Here is a 20,844-nt window from a genome sequence, read left to right as displayed (position 1 = left end):
TTTACTATGAGAAAAAACTATACAAAATAGTTTGAGGCACTAATTCATGATGTCACCTTTGTAAGTAACAGGTAAATAGCTGGACAATCTCCACTAACTCTGGACCCTTCCAGGACTATTCTACCTACAATGCAGAGACATGGAGATAAAATTACGGTAACCTCACGTGCAGGAAAAAGCTTTTATTTTGAAGGCAGCAGGAAGCGGCTTTAAGACAACTTGAGGGATGCCAGTTTTTTTTTTTCTTCTTCTTCCCAGACGCTCCTGAAACTTTTTCCGCTCCGTGAGGTTTTGGGGTTCCTCGGTTCTGTTCGAAACTGTGTAAACCTGCAGCGGCAGGAATGAAAGGCGAGGACGGAGAACCGCCGAACCCAGAACTTTAGCGGTTGTTTGAAGGAGAAACCCGCCCTAAAAGAAGAAGAAGAAGAAGCAGAGCTTCTTTCTTTCTTCGTTCGGATCATGAAGTGGTAAGAAGATTCCTTCACTTCCCTCCAATCGCCTGGAAACACCCCAATTAAAGATGGCAGAAAACGGACCGACCGAACGAAGAACTGCTCCTTCTGTCGGTCCGGACCCCTCATTTTACAGAACCCGGCCATACGTGGTTCTGGTTCCAGAACCCAGCAGAATCTGAGATCGGACGTCATTTTTGTTTGGTAATTTACAGTTTCTACGAGTTCTCTGTATTGTTTAGGCACCGTTAACGTCAGATAGACACAACACAGCCGTTTTTAAAAGAAAATGTCGCTAAAGTTCTACTTTTGGGGGAAGAAATGTTTGCGTTTACACAGGTGGGAATTTTCAACCTTCTTTACTTTAGCAGCTTCTCAAACACAGTTCAAGAGCTGCTGCAAAGCTGGGACATTTGGGCTTTGGAGGACGTGATTCTAACATGTTGTTGTTTTTTTCTTATGGTGTAAGACATCTATGAAGAAAATTAAGCTTAAAATCGCGTTTTTGTGCTGTTGGTAAAAGCTTGTAGCTGTGACGTAGGTGCTACAGTCGGTGGGCCACAACGTCCCTGCTCTGCTCCATTCTGATGCTTCCACCTGCAGACAAATAGCTCCATGAACGTCTTCGTTGTCCACGCCTGAGCTTAAATCTGGATCTAAACCGTACGGCTGGATAGCTCTTATATTGCTCCGCTAACGTTTGGTTGGGGTTGTGAGGGGCTGTAAGCTGCCAGGAGAGCATGTGAACAGATGGATGATGGGAAATAGGGGGAGGCTTACTCTGCTCCATCAGCACCACCCACAACTCGGAGGGGAATTTCAATACTCCTGCCGCTCTGCAGAAACTGTCTTAGATTTCGACACAGGTTTTTCGATTTTTGGTTAAAAATAGCATAATCATAATTACAAGACCACTTTTATAATGGTTTAAAATAGGCCTGCACCATTTATCACAAATTTATCGTTATCGCGATTTCAAGCTGTGCAATATCCATATCGTAAAAGTCGGCGAAAATCGCAATAAATGGTGCTAAAACAATCTTATGGCAACTTGACCTATTTAATGAATTGAATAAATCCCTTTATCCATGTGACCAATCAGATGGAGCCCTTCATGTTGTTGACCAATCGGATGGAGCTTTTATGTTTGATGTTGCCCTCCTAATTAGATGAGGGTCATTTGGAGAATAATTTAAGCTGTTTTGACTCTTATTTAAATTAAACTTTTGCAGTGAAATGGAAATGTGTTTGTTGTTTTTGCTATTTGTTTTATTGTCATCGCAATATTGATCACTGATGTCGCATACCGCGAGTTTTCCTCATATCGTGCAGTCCTAGATTAAAAGATGTTCTGTATTTTTTTTAAACTTTGTGGTCATTAGTGGAAGGTTTTCCTTTGGGCAGACAGAATCTGGATCCCCCTGAATGCATCACTGAGATGTTGTGGTTGGTTAAGAACCTGACAAACTCTTACCTTCATGGATCTCAGTGGTGAAAGGGTCACACTGGAGCTTTTCACTGCACATCTGCTTTTCATTTATCCAGATGTGGGGGTTCTTCAGGGGTGAGGCGTCCCGCCTTCAGCCTGACTCACCGGTTGTTTGGAGCATCGAAATGAAATGTGAATCATGTTCTCTGGTCTCTATCCAGCTTAAGTTTTCTCTTTAGTTTGAGAGCCTGTTGTTTGGGTTTCTGTTGAGTGTGATGGTAGAAATAATCATTGGAATCAACCAAATCAGGGGAATTCTCTGTCAAACAGTGAAGTACAGGTTAAACTATGTTTAGCTTTGAGCAAAACTGCTTCCATTGAAGAGCTACTTCAATGAAAATGGTGTTTTTAACATGTTCTTGTGGAGGTATTCTGATGATGGAGGACATATATTTAAAGAAAATGATGGATAAAACTGCATTTCTGAGTTGTAAATCAGGAGCAGACAAAAAAATGTACTTTAAAAAGATCGTATTTGTTACATATAATACTCACAGCTCCGCCCCTTTCTGATGTAGACGACTAGATCCATAATAGTACGCCATTTTTATTTTTGAGTGTAAACAAAGAGCTCTCAGCGATGGGGGGAGAAGGGGGGGTGCTGCTCCCCAGTAGAGGTGGACGAAGCCCGTGACCACGTGACCCATTTCAGCACAGCTGCCATCTGATCTGGTTTGGTTTGAAGCCACTTTGTGGTCACACGCTGAGCCGCATCAGCTTCACTTATTGTCTAGTTTCCACCCAGCCTTATTGGTGGAATTGGTGACAGTTGCCCCTCGATCTCGATACTCCACACCCTTTTGCAGAGATTAGTCGGTAAAGGGTCAGGAAAAGCTGGAGCCAGTGAGCATAATCTAGGTTTGTAAACAACCGTCATGGTTTAGTTTGCTGCAAACAATAATTTTGCGTTATTATAATTATTATTCGGTATTTTACTTTATTAGTTTATTTATTTTATTTCCCAACTAATGACTCATCCGCGATGATCCAGTATAATCTGAGGGAAGTGACTTAAACAGAAAAAATAACAAAAAAAATAGAAAAGAAGTAGTCCGCTCCTGCACTTAATTAGTCAGGTGGACCGGTGGAGCGCGGACTTACAGCTTTGTGTTTGAGGGGAAGGTAGGATGCTCTGTCACGTGTTCGCTATGTATGGGAGATTTAGGACTGCAATCCGTCCCGCAGCTCTTGGTGAACGAGCTACCGAACACAGGAGAACCAGGTGTAACAGTGTGTGTCCGGGCAGAGCTCCGGACCGTCAGCTCACACAGCGGCTTTGGGGCTGTGTGAGCTTCAAAGCAGAAATGTTGTTCAGTCCTTAGAAAACATTCAAACAATCACGTGGATTTGTGTTTGCAGTCGTGTCCCGACAAAATAAAGGCTGATGTTATTCCCACACATTTACATGCAGCCAGGATCCAGATTGCAGCATTTCCCGCATGGATTTATGTTCATCAAAGGCTAATGTTGTTAGCCCGTGTTAGCCTTCTTCCAGCTCCGTTCTTCCACAAAAAAAGCACTGACCACACGGATTAAACATAAAATGATGAGCGAACAGGCGCTTCATAATAACCGAAACATTAATTAAAGCACGTTTAAGATCCTCTCGGATATTACAGAGCTACCAGATATCTATGTATGTAGCCGCTCGGCGGAACTCATTTCTTCTTCCGGTATTTCAAACACCACTGCACATGTGCAATGATTTATTCTGACCGAAAGTGTGACCCATTTAAACATTTGTTATATTCTGAAAAAAAAATTCTGGTCCTATTTACACGGTTGGATTTTAATCCGACCATTGATCCGATCAAGATATTTTGCACATGTAACCGCGGCTTATGGTGTCGACTCGCAACGTGGCGGGGGCGTGGCATCACGATGGTGTCTCTCCATCGTGATGTCAGTCACCCATCGGCACCACCCTTATCCAGACTGAAAGCTGGAAAGTTACGTAGGGACTTTAAAGTCCCACTCTGATCATTTTTTGATCTATTATCAGTGGTCTTTGGTGATGATTATGCCGTTTTAAGCCCCCCAAAAAAAAGAAAACGGGTGTCGCTTCCATTGGACATAGTTTCTGCAGTGAGGCAGTAGTTCATTAGAAATTCCCCTCTGAGTTGTGGGCGCAGAGCGGGGTCCAGGTGTCAGATTACAGTCAATGGTCGGCCCCCTATGTGGGACTGTACCACTGGAAAAGCAACTAAAGACAGACATGCATAAACAAACCTCAGTGAGCTGCTCCTGCTAGAAAGACATGCTGAACAAATTCCTCTAAACATGATGCAAAAGGTTGATGCGGAGGTCACACAGGAAACAATGAAAATACACGGAGGAGGTTTAGCTGTTTGTCTGATCGGTAGCTAAGAGTTTCCAGTCATCCCTAAACCTCTGGAGCTGAAATAATCTGAGCGTTTAGCTACCGTACCAGAGATGTGGGGTTACTGTTTCCTTTTTGAAGCTTTAAAATGCCGGTTTTGATCCTTCTGCTCACAGATGGAAGGAGAGAAGGAGCAACAGAGGGAGGAGAAGGAGAGCAACGAAGCTGAAGATGACAGGAGGAGCGATGACGAGGCTGACAATGAAGAAGAGGAGGAAGATTCTGAAGGGGCGGTGCTGAGCTGGCAAGAAGGCCACGACAAGGATGATCTGGGCCTTCCCATCATGCACTGGGAGGCCCTCAGCCTGCGGATTGCAGAATTGGAGAAGCAGGAGGAGGAGCGGAAAGCAAAGGTGAAACGCCGTTTTTTTGGACGCCTCTGCAGCAGGAAGCGGCGCTGACAGTCTCGCTTTTCAGGCAGGGGCTTCAGCGGAGCAAGGCCCGACCCCGGCCAACTGGGCCGAGGAGCGAGGCAGGAGACCGGACCGGTGGGAGGACGGTAACGACGCGTGCAACAGCCACGTGCTGGCGCTCACCTCCCGGTACGCTGCAGCCCCCCCCCCCCCCCCCCCCCCCCCCCCCCCCCCCCCCCCCCCCCCCCCCCATCTACAGCCTGCACCACCGACCACATTCAAACTGATCAAACCCCACCTCGTAGACACGGTACCCAGAGGTAGACGACAGCAGAACATCAGCAAGTTCTACCGCAGAACACCTAATGGACCTTTCTGCTGGAAGAACGTGTTTACTTCAGGACGCAGCCGCTGTTTAGGAAGAGCTGATGGGGATGTTTCCATGGAAACCAACAAAAGCCAAATCAAACAGCTGACTTTCTAAAGGCCTCCACGCTAAAAAATGCAGAACACATGTGGAAGAGGGTACACAAACAGACAAATAAGCACAGGAGATTCAGAGATGATTAAACATGCACCTGAGATATTAGACATGACAACCTCCATTCATCTTCTCCTACTCGTGTGGAACTGGGCAGTTGCAGCAGAGATGCCTAGACCTTTGTCTCCATGTTGGCCTGTAGTTCCTCTGGCAGAACTGCAGGAGGTTCCCGTGAGAGGAAGGTCAAGGTTTCTCTGCTTCCACTAAGGAAGATGGTCTTCCTCGGTCTTCACCAAGGCCTCCTGGTGCCTCTCCAGAGAGGCATTCAAGAGAGATGCTAAAGCAACCTCAAGTGACCTCTTGAAATGGAGGAGCAACAGTTCTACTCCCTGTTTCTGATGCCATGTTAGCAAGAACGGGCAGAAGGCGGGATCTTGAACGCGCTCTTAGCTTTTGGTGTTGGACTGTTGCTACCCGATACGATCGCATGTAGCTACAGTTGGAAAACCAAACCGCAACCGTTCATTTGTCCTCCATGATCGGTTTTCAAACGGTTGGCACTTTCGTGAGCTTAAAGGACGCTACTCTACTCTTGTGTTCAAAACACAAGAGTTTTATTGAAAGTGGTCGCTTAAACGTGCGTTGCAGAGCTGTGAGCGTAGCTTAAGGGAGCGGCCAGCCCCTCTGCAGACGAAGCTCATTGTAGCCGCTGTGTCTTCAGCCTCGTCTTCCTCAAGGTAAGACGTGGCCCTCCTCCACATCCAGAGGGCCCAGTTGAGGTGGCTTGGGCATCTAGTCTGGATGCCTCCTGGACACCTCCCTTGGAGGTGTTCCGGGGTATGTCCCACTGGACGGAGGCCCCAGGGAAGACCCAGGACACGCTGGAGAGACTATGTCTCTCGGCTGGCCTGGGAACGCCTCGGGGTCCCCCCAGAGGAGCTGGAGGAAGTGGCCCGGGAGAGGGAAATCTGGGCATCTGTGCTTAGACTGCTCCCCCCGCGACCCGGTCCCGGATAAGTGGAGGAAGATAGATAGATGGATCTAATTCGTAAAATATATTTTAATATTCCAAGCCAGATATGCATATTGCAGTGAATTATGACAGGAAATGAAAAGGTGATTCCCAGCCCTAAATAAAATATCTGTGAAGCATCAGGGGTCCCCAAATCCAGACCTAGAGGGCCGGTGTCCTACATGATTTCAAACCAACCTGCCATTCAAGCTCCTTATTGGCTAAACACACCTGATCCAGGGAATCAGCAGCAAATAAGGCGGGGTTTCTGGAAAACCAGCAGGACACCGGCCCTCCAGGCCTGGATTTGAACACTCCTGGTTAAAAACACTCAAAAAAAAAAAAGGAAATCAGGTCTGTGGACAGAAGTCATGTGATCTTTCTCCATGTTAGAGACATTTTGAGAGAGTTTGTAGGAGGTAACTCTGAAAAACGATGAAGCACAAAACCAAAGGTTTGTCGTTTTGATCCTGATGAACTCTGATCGTTTACTTTAAATGTCAAAATCCTCCTCGGTTTTGGCTCCAAAAACTCCAAATCCGCCTGTTTTTGTTTGTTTGGGGCATCTTGCTTATGTCACCACAGAGCTAGACTGGGTTCAGGTTTTTTAATGATGTTTGTCTTCCAGCCTGCAGACACAGATGAACCTCCAGCTCTGCTTCATCAACAACAGTGAAAGTGAGGAGGAGGAGGAGGAGAAAGCAGATGCCTGCAACAAAGAGAGCAACAACAGGGTAAGACTTCCTTTGGCCTGTGTGGCAGAATCCAGATGAGAGTAGAGGCTCCCACCTGTCCTTCAGGTGTGGCAGCCGAGCCACTCCCCCTCTGAACCTCCCCCAGCTCCTCAGCTCTGCGTCTCCCTGTTGACAGAGAGGAAAGACTCCGCCCCAGAAGAACTCCCAGCATCCGGCCAAGCCCGACCGCCCCAAAGCCAGAGGATTCAGGAACACCCTGAGGAACCTGCGGGACCGCCTGAGGGCAGACCACAAGACCCCGGTGAGGACGGAGCTGCAGCCAGCGATGGGGGCGCTGGGGTTTGGACTTATGGCTCCATTATTTGATCACATTTGATTCTGTGTTCGGTCCGAATCTGTGAAATTTAAAGCTTAGATTTGAATCTGTTAGATTCAAAGCTTCAGCTTTAAAAATAACCCACATAGAGGAGTTTGCACCTCACACCGCAGGATTTAGAGGTTATTCTTCAGTCAGGTCAATCTGAAGAGGAGTTTAGTGCAGGGGGGGGTCAAACCCATTTTGGTTCAACCCGTCTGATCTCAAGTGGGCCGGACTAGTAACATAATAGCACAAGAACCGATGGACAACTCATCTGTGGCTGTGGTGTCTCTCAGTTGGAAACCAACATAGCGTCCTAATCACGTATCATTATCACACACAGGCCAAAGGATTTCAAACCAAATGCAGTTAAAAAAATATTTTTTCAATTTTATACAGACTGAATATTTTACATCTGACACTGAAGCAATCCCGATAATAAACTCAAGAGGGGCTACGGAAAAACATGAAACGCCTGCCTAAAATGTAAATGTGCAAATTCATGAAGGCTTAAACGAAATTCAACTTGCAAACATTTGTGAACATAAGAATTTGGAGTTAACCTCCGTTTCTCTCCTGAAACTTCACCTGCTGTCAATATCAGGATTCAGATCCTGTGCAGCAACACATTTACTGTTATTCAAGTGTTAAATGTCCAAGAATCTTTTCCTGGTTTCTGCCTGACCTTTGATGGGCGCCATCAGTGACCAGACTGACGTCACGTGACCACTTCACTCCAGCATTGTCCAGTGCAGTAACTAGAGAGCTGACTGTCATCAGCTGTTGCTGTGTCCGCTGTGACGGTCTCCTCAACACCTCTAATAAATATGCACAGCTGTGTATATCTGTGATGTCGGTGCTTTCATCAACAGTGACCAAAAATACAATAAATGACTGGATTCCTTCATCCGACCGCCCAAGTCTCCTCAGAGATGTTGGATCTGCAGCTGTAATCCTTCACAGACTCATGTAGGCAAAGGTCGACTGCTTTTTGGGGCGCAGGACTTCAGTATTTTTCCATAAGTTCACCATCCTAAAGTGGTTTAGATGTTTGCTCCAACTAGTTTGTCTGTCACTGCTCCATCACTGACGTCATGGCTGCAGAAAATGCAGACGGTGGTTTTTAATAGTTGGTAAATCTGCTGTTTTCTAAACTGCAAACGAAGAAACTTTTCTTTATGGTGAGTCTCTTCTTTGAGCACTGCAACCTGTTTATGACACAGCAAGCACACAACTTGCTGTGTCTTCCCATCATGCACTGGGAGGCCCTCAGCCTGCGGATTGCAGAATTGGAGAAGCAGGAGGAGGAGCGGAAAGCAAAGGTGAAACGCCGTTTTTTTGGACGCCTCTGCAGCAGGAAGCGGCGCTGACAGTCTCGCTTTTCAGGCAGGGGCTTCAGCGGAGCAAGGCCCGACCCCGGCCAACTGGGCCGAGGAGCGAGGCAGGAGACCGGACCGGTGGGAGGACGGTAACGACGCGTGCAACAGCCACGTGCTGGCGCTCACCTCCCGGTACGCTGCAGCCCCCCCCCCCCCCCCCCCCCCCCCCCCCCCCCCCCCCCCCCCCCCCCCCCCCCCCCCCCCCCCCCATCTACAGCCTGCACCACCGACCACATTCAAACTGATCAAACCCCACCTCGTAGACACGGTACCCAGAGGTAGACGACAGCAGAACATCAGCAAGTTCTACCGCAGAACACCTAATGGACCTTTCTGCTGGAAGAACGTGTTTACTTCAGGACGCAGCCGCTGTTTAGGAAGAGCTGATGGGGATGTTTCCATGGAAACCAACAAAAGCCAAATCAAACAGCTGACTTTCTAAAGGCCTCCACGCTAAAAAATGCAGAACACATGTGGAAGAGGGTACACAAACAGACAAATAAGCACAGGAGATTCAGAGATGATTAAACATGCACCTGAGATATTAGACATGACAACCTCCATTCATCTTCTCCTACTCGTGTGGAACTGGGCAGTTGCAGCAGAGATGCCTAGACCTTTGTCTCCATGTTGGCCTGTAGTTCCTCTGGCAGAACTGCAGGAGGTTCCCGTGAGAGGAAGGTCAAGGTTTCTCTGCTTCCACTAAGGAAGATGGTCTTCCTCGGTCTTCACCAAGGCCTCCTGGTGCCTCTCCAGAGAGGCATTCAAGAGAGATGCTAAAGCAACCTCAAGTGACCTCTTGAAATGGAGGAGCAACAGTTCTACTCCCTGTTTCTGATGCCATGTTAGCAAGAACGGGCAGAAGGCGGGATCTTGAACGCGCTCTTAGCTTTTGGTGTTGGACTGTTGCTACCCGATACGATCGCATGTAGCTACAGTTGGAAAACCAAACCGCAACCGTTCATTTGTCCTCCATGATCGGTTTTCAAACGGTTGGCACTTTCGTGAGCTTAAAGGACGCTACTCTACTCTTGTGTTCAAAACACAAGAGTTTTATTGAAAGTGGTCGCTTAAACGTGCGTTGCAGAGCTGTGAGCGTAGCTTAAGGGAGCGGCCAGCCCCTCTGCAGACGAAGCTCATTGTAGCCGCTGTGTCTTCAGCCTCGTCTTCCTCAAGGTAAGACGTGGCCCTCCTCCACATCCAGAGGGCCCAGTTGAGGTGGCTTGGGCATCTAGTCTGGATGCCTCCTGGACACCTCCCTTGGAGGTGTTCCGGGGTATGTCCCACTGGACGGAGGCCCCAGGGAAGACCCAGGACACGCTGGAGAGACTATGTCTCTCGGCTGGCCTGGGAACGCCTCGGGGTCCCCCCAGAGGAGCTGGAGGAAGTGGCCCGGGAGAGGGAAATCTGGGCATCTGTGCTTAGACTGCTCCCCCCGCGACCCGGTCCCGGATAAGTGGAGGAAGATAGATAGATGGATCTAATTCGTAAAATATATTTTAATATTCCAAGCCAGATATGCATATTGCAGTGAATTATGACAGGAAATGAAAAGGTGATTCCCAGCCCTAAATAAAATATCTGTGAAGCATCAGGGGTCCCCAAATCCAGACCTAGAGGGCCGGTGTCCTACATGATTTCAAACCAACCTGCCATTCAAGCTCCTTATTGGCTAAACACACCTGATCCAGGGAATCAGCAGCAAATAAGGCGGGGTTTCTGGAAAACCAGCAGGACACCGGCCCTCCAGGCCTGGATTTGAACACTCCTGGTTAAAAACACTCAAAAAAAAAAAAGGAAATCAGGTCTGTGGACAGAAGTCATGTGATCTTTCTCCATGTTAGAGACATTTTGAGAGAGTTTGTAGGAGGTAACTCTGAAAAACGATGAAGCACAAAACCAAAGGTTTGTCGTTTTGATCCTGATGAACTCTGATCGTTTACTTTAAATGTCAAAATCCTCCTCGGTTTTGGCTCCAAAAACTCCAAATCCGCCTGTTTTTGTTTGTTTGGGGCATCTTGCTTATGTCACCACAGAGCTAGACTGGGTTCAGGTTTTTTAATGATGTTTGTCTTCCAGCCTGCAGACACAGATGAACCTCCAGCTCTGCTTCATCAACAACAGTGAAAGTGAGGAGGAGGAGGAGGAGAAAGCAGATGCCTGCAACAAAGAGAGCAACAACAGGGTAAGACTTCCTTTGGCCTGTGTGGCAGAATCCAGATGAGAGTAGAGGCTCCCACCTGTCCTTCAGGTGTGGCAGCCGAGCCACTCCCCCTCTGAACCTCCCCCAGCTCCTCAGCTCTGCGTCTCCCTGTTGACAGAGAGGAAAGACTCCGCCCCAGAAGAACTCCCAGCATCCGGCCAAGCCCGACCGCCCCAAAGCCAGAGGATTCAGGAACACCCTGAGGAACCTGCGGGACCGCCTGAGGGCAGACCACAAGACCCCGGTGAGGACGGAGCTGCAGCCAGCGATGGGGGCGCTGGGGTTTGGACTTATGGCTCCATTATTTGATCACATTTGATTCTGTGTTCGGTCCGAATCTGTGAAATTTAAAGCTTAGATTTGAATCTGTTAGATTCAAAGCTTCAGCTTTAAAAATAACCCACATAGAGGAGTTTGCACCTCACACCGCAGGATTTAGAGGTTATTCTTCAGTCAGGTCAATCTGAAGAGGAGTTTAGTGCAGGGGGGGGTCAAACCCATTTTGGTTCAACCCGTCTGATCTCAAGTGGGCCGGACTAGTAACATAATAGCACAAGAACCGATGGACAACTCATCTGTGGCTGTGGTGTCTCTCAGTTGGAAACCAACATAGCGTCCTAATCACGTATCATTATCACACACAGGCCAAAGGATTTCAAACCAAATGCAGTTAAAAAAATATTTTTTCAATTTTATACAGACTGAATATTTTACATCTGACACTGAAGCAATCCCGATAATAAACTCAAGAGGGGCTACGGAAAAACATGAAACGCCTGCCTAAAATGTAAATGTGCAAATTCATGAAGGCTTAAACGAAATTCAACTTGCAAACATTTGTGAACATAAGAATTTGGAGTTAACCTCCGTTTCTCTCCTGAAACTTCACCTGCTGTCAATATCAGGATTCAGATCCTGTGCAGCAACACATTTACTGTTATTCAAGTGTTAAATGTCCAAGAATCTTTTCCTGGTTTCTGCCTGACCTTTGATGGGCGCCATCAGTGACCAGACTGACGTCACGTGACCACTTCACTCCAGCATTGTCCAGTGCAGTAACTAGAGAGCTGACTGTCATCAGCTGTTGCTGTGTCCGCTGTGACGGTCTCCTCAACACCTCTAATAAATATGCACAGCTGTGTATATCTGTGATGTCGGTGCTTTCATCAACAGTGACCAAAAATACAATAAATGACTGGATTCCTTCATCCGACCGCCCAAGTCTCCTCAGAGATGTTGGATCTGCAGCTGTAATCCTTCACAGACTCATGTAGGCAAAGGTCGACTGCTTTTTGGGGCGCAGGACTTCAGTATTTTTCCATAAGTTCACCATCCTAAAGTGGTTTAGATGTTTGCTCCAACTAGTTTGTCTGTCACTGCTCCATCACTGACGTCATGGCTGCAGAAAATGCAGACGGTGGTTTTTAATAGTTGGTAAATCTGCTGTTTTCTAAACTGCAAACGAAGAAACTTTTCTTTATGGTGAGTCTCTTCTTTGAGCACTGCAACCTGTTTATGACACAGCAAGCACACAACTCCATCACTAAACACCACTCTGTCCATTTTTCACTCCTCGTCAACCTTGTGGACAACATTTAATAAGAACAATAATATGGCTTTTATTTATAATGCACCTTTCATTAAATGAAACCTCAATGTGCAACAAGATTTGAAAAATATAAAAAGAAATTAAAACTCAATATATATAATGTGCACATTATAATGCAAAGCTAACTTAAAATGAGAAAACAATAAAAGGAGCACTTGACAAGAATAAAATAAAAACCATCAGCAATCATAGGCTTTTTTAAAAAAAAAGGAATGTCTTTTAAAGAGCGCTTTAAGTGTCGCTTATGATCATTTTGATAGCACCTTACCAGCGGTGCGGCTCGCGGGGAACTCAACAGATGTCGCCGTGCTTCCAAAGATCTTCTGTTTATCTCTAAATCTCTTGTTATGCTGATCTTGCTTTTCTTTTGCTCCCCCTAGTGGCGCATTTTGGTTATTTCTTAAAAAAAAACTTGGCAGAGGAATAGGATAGAAATATGCTTTTTTTTTTGTAAATAAAACATCCTCATAATTGTTCTCTTCCTTACTGGGCCGGATTAAACCATCTGGTGGGCCGCAGTGTGTTTGCCACCCCTGGTTTAGAGAGCATGGGTGAGTGTGTCTGTATGACAGATGTTCCTACAGATGCTTTGCCCCTTTGGAACAAAGAACTTCCTCTAGTTCAGGTTCTGTTGGACTTCTAACTGCAATCCTTCAGAATTGAAGCCTGTAAAAAGATTTAAAGAGTCTTTGTCGTAGCTTTTGTTTTAGTGTTTGTGTCCCTTCTCTCCAACTCAGCAGCAGGAACTAAAAAGCTGTGATGAGATTCTGGACTGAAGGTCTGGAAGCAGACATCCACCTCTGCCTCGGTTTTCTAGTCTGTGCTCTTTGAATGTTTTTGTTGTGTTTACTCACAATAAGTGAGGGATGTTTTTATTTACATGAGCATTTCACCTATTTAGACTGAATTTGAATGAAATACACAAAAGATCCCATTGTTGTTCCTAAGAATGAATGAGAAGAATGTTTATATTTATTGCATTTAATGAAGGTAGGCTGACCTAATAAACGCTGCCCGTGCCAGTGGCGGGCATTTCCATCATTCGCTGCAACAACAGCTGGGCGGCGCCGTCGCCTGCTCCTCATTAGCCTCGTGATGCCGCTCTTCGGCGTTCCACTCTTTCACGAGTGCTGCATGCAGTTCTGCGGGTCCCTTGGAGGTCCGATCATCCGGTCTCTGTTTCAGCGGGTCCCAGACGTGCTCTATGGGGTTCAGGTCAGAGGTCATTGCTGGCCACTCCCACTTCCTGAAGTCCAGCCGTGATGATTCTGGCGCCGTGTGGTGGAGCGTCATCATCCATGCTGGTGGATTTGGGGGATGCGATGGTTTTATGATGTCTCTGAGGTCAGAACCTGCAGTCACTGGACCATCTCCCAGAACCAAATGGGTTTGACTCTGACTGCTGATGCCTGCCAGACGGTTGCCCCTCCTCCAGCAGAGCCGACCCTGGAGACCTGCAGGTTTGGTTGCATGTTGGTTAAAGTCCGACTCTGTTTTCTCAGAACTCCGCCGGCAGAGGGTCAGGCGTCCACCGGAAACATCTGGAGCGCAGCGATGTGCAGAGTTTGAGCATGAAGGACCTGAACGCGCTCCGGACGTCCCTCAGCCAGGCCGTCCAAGGTGTTCCCCGACCCCTTCATGTTAGCTTCCACCCTCCCCCATGGCATGAAACCGCTTTTGATCTTCTCTCTGCTCTGTCAGACCTCAGCGCAGAGCTGGTGAGCTGCCTCCACATCCGTGACCAGCTGAGGACGGAGCAGGACGCCATGCTGCTGGAGGTGCAGGACCTGACGTCCCTGTGAGGCTCCTGACGTCCCTGACTGTCGGACTCTTCATCCCGAAGGTTCTTCTGGAGCGTTCCTTTGCCGGACCGACCCAGAGACGGGTCGGGGTCATCCACTTAGGAAGCTGCTGACAAAGGCAAGGACAGTTTCTGGAGTTTGTGGGCAGAGACGAAGATCCTGGGTTTGTCCCAGTCTGCTGTAGCGATGGTTGGCGGAAGAGACGCTTCATCTTTTTCCTGAGACTTAGACCCCGTTTAGCTTTTCCTCAAGCTTTTCATTAAAGGAAGCTGTGCAGTCTCCTTTGCACGGCACCGAGGACCCGTCTGCTGATTCACGGAAACACGGAACTTTGTTCTTGCAGGTGACATGGAAGCGGGACGTTGGCACACCGACCGGTGAAGTCGTGTCGTCTGCTTCGGTTCTGGAGTCACCAACGTTTTTGAAAAAAAAGGGATTTGTTCAATGGCAGAATTTAAAAACAGACTTCCAGTCTTTGGTCAGGCGTACTCCCCTTCTCTTTGGTGAGCGAGTCCATGTTCTTGCCGTGTGACTCGTCCGTGCCGTCCAAACCGGACCGGTCTGAGCCAAGTGCGGCTAATGCAGGTCCATGTTTGGTGGAGCCTTCCCGATGATGCTTCCACGCTGGAAATGATCACCAAGCAGGAGGAGCGTTTTGCTCCTCCTTCATCAGAACCACAGCTGGCCCCTGCATCATGTCAGACCTCTCTCCTCTCAGAGGTTTGAGTCTGGGCTGTCATAGCTTCAGCATCTAAAAGGGGAAGTCCACAAACCTTGAAGTCCTCCAGAGGATTGAAGGGACGTTTAAAGAAGTGGTGCATGCAGTCTGAAGGCCGTGTAACACAGCTACGCCGAACATTTTCCAAGTATGAAGTTGTGATTCGTGCCTGATCTTCGTCATTCATCAGTGTTTCTTGCGTTCGGCGATGTGCACAGATGTTCATTGAGGGTTTAGGCCAACGTTTTGAGCGGCTTTAACTTTTTAGTCGGTTGAGAATAACACAGTTTATGTGTAACTTTTGTAGTTTATACGCACTCTTTACGTAAGTCTTATGCAACTCTACGTGATTTATGCTCAAATTGGTGGCTTTCCACCAGCGTTCCACGTATCTCTAACAGACTTTGCACGCCTGTACCACGGATGTGTAACATTTATATCGGGTTTACCGGCTACACATCACGTTCAAATGACGTGTTTGACGCATGAATCACCGATGGATACATATTTTATTCACTTACGTGCTCTTTGTTTTGTTTATTCGTACTTCTGTGGTTTTAACGCGGTTCATTCAGGAAACATCTGAGAAAATCTCACATAACGACCACAACCTGTCTCACTTTTTCCCCGAATGACCAGTTTTCATCTGTGCAAAACGTTGGTAGTGGCCGTGCGACGCGGCCTTTACTCTGCACTTTCACCGTTTTAGGCCTCTTTTCATTTACTTCAGCAGATCCTGACATAAATGCGAAGCAAACCGAATCTCAACAAATGTAGAATTTTCAATCCGTTCTTCGAGCCACAAATGGAAATGACGGTCTCAGAATTTAGCGACTCATGTCTAAGTGTTTCGCTCAAACTGAACGCGGTCCATTCTGACTAACATTTTAATATTTCTGGTGCTTTTTTTATTCATCAACTAGTTCTACTAAATTTGATGTCACAGGAAAGGAAACATTGTGGTGGTAGGGACTGTTATTGCTAATAAAGATTTAATGTTTTCTAAAAAAAAAAAAAAAAGCATCCTGTCCATTTTTTAATTCTTGTTTGTTCGTTTGGTTCCTGGTTGCTGCGTGCCGATGTGGAGGAGGGTGTCCCATCCAGGCCCTTCACCTCATGGGAGCCTGGAACCCCCCCCCCCCCCCCCCCCCACACACACACACACACACACACACACATATGACCCCGTCACACCAGTTTGTGTCACAAAGGTTAAAAGGTCCACTCTGACCCACGCCCGGCTCTGGTGGCCCGTCACACGCCGGGACAGATGATGGTTGCCTCCACGCGTCCGCACAGCCACCGGCTTGGTTTGCCGGGACTCGAGTACAAAAGTCAGCACACCGTTCGTCTGCGGTTACTTTTTAACCAGGAAGTTCTGACGTGTGTTTGTGCGGACATGTGATGGCGTTTCCTGCTGATGGGGAAACATTCCTCAGAATCAGCTGTTCCCGTTTATTTGAATAGGATGGTTTACTTCACACCAAACTGGGCTCTTATGATTTCAAATTCAACTTTATAAGCTCAAAGTATGTCTATGCTGTTCCCACAACCCCCCCTCCACTAAAAATATCCTTAATACCAGTTTTTTAGAAAATGTTTTTCCTTGTTATAAATCAAAAATCTGCCAATGGAGCTAGAAGAAGGTGTTAGATTTCTCAAAATAAGTTGGTAGATTTTTAGATTAAAATTAAATCTTGAAATTACCTATGAGTGTAATTGGAAATATGTCTTACTATAAGCTTATATTGCTCCAAAAAATAATGTATTATCTTTAAAGTAGACATAATTATACATTTTTCACATATTTTAAGCCCAACAATCCTAGTGTCCTCATTTCTAGACAATAATCATCTAAAAGTAAGACTAAAGTTACACATTTTAGGATAAAAGTGTCTAAAAATGAGAGTTAAATCTACGTTTACGTTCAAACTTCTGTCCAGCTGCTGTCAAATGAGTTTGTGTTGGGAATCCGGATCAGCTCCGATGCCGCTTCCCATTTTTTGTGAACCACTGAAGTTGGTGGGTGTGCGGGGCTGTAAGCTCCTGGGGGGGGGGGGGGGGGGGGGGGGGGGGGCGTATACTCAGATTGATGATGGGAAATAGAGGTGGGCTAACTCCGCTTCAACAGTCCCGCCCACAACTCAGAGGTGAATCTATGTTCTGGAAATCGACGTTTTTTTTTGCTTTCGTCCAAAAATCCTACTGGAAAGAGAAAAAGAGAACTGGGAACACATCACAATGTAATCGGAGTGGCACTACAAGGCGGGTATAAAAGATTTCAAAAAGTAGTAGTTGTGACACATTGTTGTTGCATCTTTAAAAAAAAAGTCTATTAAACCAAGAAATGGGCTATTTTATTTTGTGTCTGTTGCCTGTGTTAATATGACACTGAGACAGTTTCACCAGTAAGTTTTAGCTTTGTTTTTGATGACAGATTCTGAATATATATCACAACACAAAACAGCCACCAGAAAACGAATACTTTCATTTTGTACTAATGACTTACCCCCCCCACTCTAACATCCCACTCTCTTCCTCTCCTTTCCTTTTCCTTCCAGATACAAATGTAATCAATATAAATAAAGTTTAGTCTAAATTACAGAAGGAGTTTATACAAATACACACCTTTTGTGTCGAAAGATCCAGAAAAGTGTAACAGTAAAATCTGTCCAACACAAGAGGGCCTTCAGCTTTGCTCTGATCTGCTTGCTCAGCTGTTGGACAGGACAAGTTCAATCAACATAAATCAATAAAACCATTCTTTGTGGGAAAAACCTGTTATGTACTAAAAGGCTTTTGAAATGACAGTAGGTCAGGAAGATTTCTCTCACACTTCTTCTAGTTTAACATCTATCAGGAGGAGTAGGGAGAAAGGTCGCAGATTTTCATAGCTAGACTTCGGTTGTGGTCCAACGCAATCCATAAAGTCTCCAAAATCACAACATCTATCTATCAAATACCCAGGCTGTGTCCCACCAAGGTGGGGTAGCCTAGACAGGGCACACATTCTTACCTCCCTCCTTCTCTTCCCCAAACCCTCCTCCTTCAGTGTGTGTGTGTGTGTGTGTGTGTGTGTGTGACCAGTCACCTAAAAGCACTAAAAAGACTTTCAAATATAACGTCCGCCTATGCAACAGTCAAGTAGAAAAGAAAATATTAAGTGTCTTAACCCTTGTGCTATGGGGTCCAGATGACCCCACCCTTACATTGACGTGTTCTCCCTATCATGACAAAGGTGGATAAAGGTGGAAAGATTTCATGTAATTCATAGACACCAGTGAAGATCATTGAAGAAAAAAGGGGTCCAGATGACCCCACTCCCAACGTTAACGTGCCTCCAAAGGCATGTTAATGCCTTTGGAGGCTAAGATAGCACCAGGGTTAAGCTTCATGAAACAAAGGAGGAATTTTAATATATTAGCATTACATGTCATTCTAATGTACATTAGCATACAAACTCTTTGTGTCAGTGGTCCCCAACCATTTTCAGGACCGTTTTAATCTCAGACAATATTTACACAAACCGGTGACAGTGAATCCAGCTTCTGGTTTCTGAAAAACCAATTTCTTCAAATAAAATGCTTCTACAAGAAAATTTGTTTAAAAAAATCTAAAAACAGTAGTAGATTTTTTATTTTTTTGCATCTGGCAAAATTCAATGAAACAAAGTTCTTGATTAGTAGAAGTTGTTTATGATTTGTAAACGTGCGGCACGTTAACGTTGGGAGTAGGGGTCATCTGGACCCCACAAGATAGCACCAGGGTTAAAGTCTTAATAATAACCTTTTTGTGGACAGACTTGGGAAACCAAATATTTTATTGTTATATAATCTCCTTTAAAAGAGAAACAAGGACAAGGACAAGGAGGCAGGGCTTAAAAAAAAACAGGATGTGCCGTGAACACTGACAGTATGTCCCGGAGTTCTCAGGATGCAGTTGTTCATTCACCCTGACAATGGAGGGGCGGCGTCTTCAGTGTCTGATTCGTGGCTTCTGCCGTGTGTTCCCGCCACGCTCGAGTGACATCACTGGACAAGCCGGTCACTTCCTCTCATCCAACCCCGTTTCAGGATGGCTGAGCTGCACGCCACAATGAATTCCTCTGATTTTGCACTGCCTTTATTTTGAAAGTTTCTCCATCTGCGTTTGCTTATTTCCTGATGTTTTATTTGTTTTTTCTTTTTATTTTCCCTGTTAAAGTTAACCAAAACACTTTGAGAATGGATAAAAACAGACTTTTACATGAATACAAATACACTGAAATGCAATGGAAAGTCATACCTGTCCACTGATGTGTGGCAGAGAAGATTTTCCTGTATAATTTATACAAACAATTGCTGGTATGCAGACAGATTTGTTCTTTGGGTTTAGACGTGTTGCTCCGTGTTGATCGTGACAAAAAGCTGCAGAGGTGAGGCAGACAGCACTCTACTGCCCCATAAGGGGGCATCCTAAACTGAGAGGTACTTCTTTGCTGTCTTACCTGAACACAAATGCTGCTGGAAGCTCCTTTTTTTTTAAAAATCTGAAAACGTGGTGGTTTTTTTACACAAAACGTTGTTTCCACGACAGACTTTGAAAACACAAACACCAACAAAAAGCCACAAAGCTGAAACGCAGAAACAAAGGCAGGACCATTTCTTTTTTCTATTTGATAAATCAATGAGGTTTCAGTGATATAGCACTTTACAACTCCTTCAGGGTAGTGCTTTACAACAAAAGAAAGTTTAAATTGGGCAAAAAAAGAAAAAAATTAAAAACATTATATTGACAGTAAGCAATTAGCAGTAAAATACTTGAAGTAAAACAAGTATTAAATGGCACCGGGCCTATCTGCTGCTTTTTTTTTTTTAAAGCGTTTTAGAATAAACTATGTCCATATATCACCTTTGGCATTACCCTTGCGTTCGTTCACATACATATACAGCAGTATGGATCATCTGATAAGGTAGAACGTTTGGATAGCTATTACTATCATTTTAGATAGATCCTTAGACCACCGGCCTCGGCATCTGCGTTTCGTCCACGAAAACAAACATCCAAACTTCTGCAAAGATGGATATAAAAGGAAAGCGTTTAGCCGATCACCGCTAGCTCCACGGAGAAAAGGTGTGTGTGTGTGTGTGTGTTAACCTGGGGGCGGTACAGGCAGAGCAAACTCTTCCTAGAAGGGGCTCTTCCTCACCTTGTGATGTCACAATGTGAGGACCCACCCGTTTTCGTGGATTGGGAGGGGCTGGTGCTCAGAGCGCAGGTTTTTAGAGGAACGCTTAACAATGCGGTACAGGATCAAAAGGCCGCAAGGAAATAACATTATATGAACTTAAAGGCTCAAACAGTTGATTTTGCATGATATATGCCCGTTAAAAGCCATTCTAAAAGGAAACATTAATAGGTGACATTCAAAGATCTGATGTCATGTGCAGTTCTGCCAGAACGTTATTCCAAAACTAAGGGCCCCCAACTGACTACAGCATAACCTGTAATCAGATTACACTGGGAGTAAAGGATTTAAAAACAGAATTTTACTGTTGGAACAATGTCCAGCTACAAAAGATTAAAAACCCCTACAAACAGATTTAAACTCCCACTCCAATCATCTTTTGATTTATTTTCAAAGCGTTCACAGTGGTCTTTTAATTATGATTATGCCACTTTTAGCCAAATGTTAAGAAAAACCTGTGGGGTTTTTTTTAGGACATAGTTTCTGCAGAGCGGCAGGAGTTCTTTAGAAATTCACCTCTGAGTTGTGGGTGGGACTGTTGACGCAGAGCAACCCCGCCCCTGTTTCCATCACCCTTAACTGAGCTATCTGTTCACACGTCTTTAAGGTTTGTATGTTGTGTTTTAACAGCACCTTCCTCGGCTTACAGTCCACACGACGCGTCAGAACTTGGTGAAAGCAGTTTC

At 45.7% G+C, this 20,844-nt stretch overlaps 1 protein-coding gene across 3 annotated transcripts; it reads left to right on the top strand.

Annotated features, from left to right (window-relative positions):
- The first annotated feature begins 201 nt into the window (after positions 1-201).
- LOC101161342 (schwannomin-interacting protein 1) lies at positions 202-15,951 on the top strand. 3 transcript variants are annotated; one of them, XM_004080031.4, is made up of 7 exons: positions 202-467; positions 4,438-4,674; positions 4,739-4,863; positions 6,796-6,901; positions 7,038-7,163; positions 13,914-14,031; positions 14,113-15,951. In XM_004080031.4, exons 2-7 carry the CDS (start codon positions 4,438-4,440, stop codon positions 14,211-14,213), a joined length of 813 nt encoding a protein of 270 aa, XP_004080079.2. In that variant the 5' UTR covers positions 202-467; the 3' UTR covers positions 14,214-15,951. The 3 variants fall into 3 exon arrangements, with proteins under 3 accessions (XP_004080079.2, XP_023822019.1, XP_023822020.1); XM_023966251.1 differs by lacking the exon at positions 202-467 and adding an exon at positions 486-656; XM_023966252.1 differs by lacking the exons at positions 202-467; positions 4,438-4,674; positions 4,739-4,863; positions 6,796-6,901; positions 7,038-7,163 and adding exons at positions 8,466-8,542; positions 8,607-8,731; positions 10,679-10,784; positions 10,921-11,046.
- The last annotated feature ends 4,893 nt before the right edge of the window (positions 15,952-20,844 follow it).

This window comes from Oryzias latipes, chromosome 18, assembly GCF_002234675.1.
Source record: "Oryzias latipes chromosome 18, ASM223467v1".
In the NCBI taxonomy this organism is placed as follows: Eukaryota; Metazoa; Chordata; class Actinopteri; order Beloniformes; family Adrianichthyidae; genus Oryzias; species Oryzias latipes.
This window is presented reverse-complemented; position numbering and strand designations above follow the sequence as displayed.